This window comes from Saprolegnia parasitica (assembly GCF_000151545.1).
Source record: "Saprolegnia parasitica CBS 223.65 unplaced genomic scaffold supercont2.592, whole genome shotgun sequence".
Taxonomy (NCBI): domain Eukaryota; phylum Oomycota; class Saprolegniomycetes; order Saprolegniales; family Saprolegniaceae; genus Saprolegnia; species Saprolegnia parasitica.
This window is the reverse complement of record NW_012156986.1, coordinates 7,824-8,358: the sequence shown is the minus strand read 5'-3', so window position 1 is coordinate 8,358 and position 535 is coordinate 7,824. Positions and strand designations below refer to the sequence as shown.

The window sequence follows — 535 nt, the reverse complement described above, 5'->3', positions numbered from 1 at the left end:
GGAACGAAGAGTTTGAGCTCTACAAGACGTTTCCCGAGTGGCAGACGCGCAAGAACATGACGGTCGATGAGTTCAAGGGCATTTACTTTTGGGAGTACAGCCACCGCATGCTCGGCCGCGTCATTGGCCTCACCTTTGCGGGGCCGCTCGCGTACTTTCTGCTGCGGAAGCGCATGCCCAAAGAAATGTACGGCCGCATGGCGTTCCTCTTTGGCCTCGGTGGCTTCCAGGTACCTCGCCATCAACGTAGCGTTCGCCAATGTACAATATAGGGTCTCGTGGGCTGGTGGATGGTCCGCAGTGGCCTCGAAGACGTCGACACGGCCAACCGCAAGGAGATCCGCGTGAGCCCGTACCGCCTCGCGACGCACGTATGTCGATACCATGCTTCCATCCCGTCGTATCGATCTATCGTGATGTAGTTGGCGCTCGCCTTCACGACGTGTGGTCTCTTGACGTGGACAGGTCTCTCGATCCTCAAGCCGGCCCTCCCGGAGCGCCTCAACCTCGAGCGTGACACGATCACGCCGGACGC

At 59.6% G+C, this 535-nt stretch overlaps 1 protein-coding gene across 1 annotated transcript in view; it reads left to right on the top strand.

The window, feature by feature from the left end:
• Nucleotides 1-11: 11 nt before the first annotated feature.
• The window catches only part of SPRG_21840 (hypothetical protein), a gene marked incomplete at both ends in the record, with an annotated part of 3,374 nt that continues 2,850 nt past the window's right edge, over nucleotides 12-535 (top strand). The window contains 3 exons of the mRNA XM_012356806.1: nucleotides 12-230; nucleotides 273-371; nucleotides 423-513. Coding sequence (XP_012212196.1) covers nucleotides 12-230; nucleotides 273-371; nucleotides 423-513 — 409 coding nt within the window. The remainder of the gene's footprint in view (nucleotides 231-272; nucleotides 372-422; nucleotides 514-535) is intronic.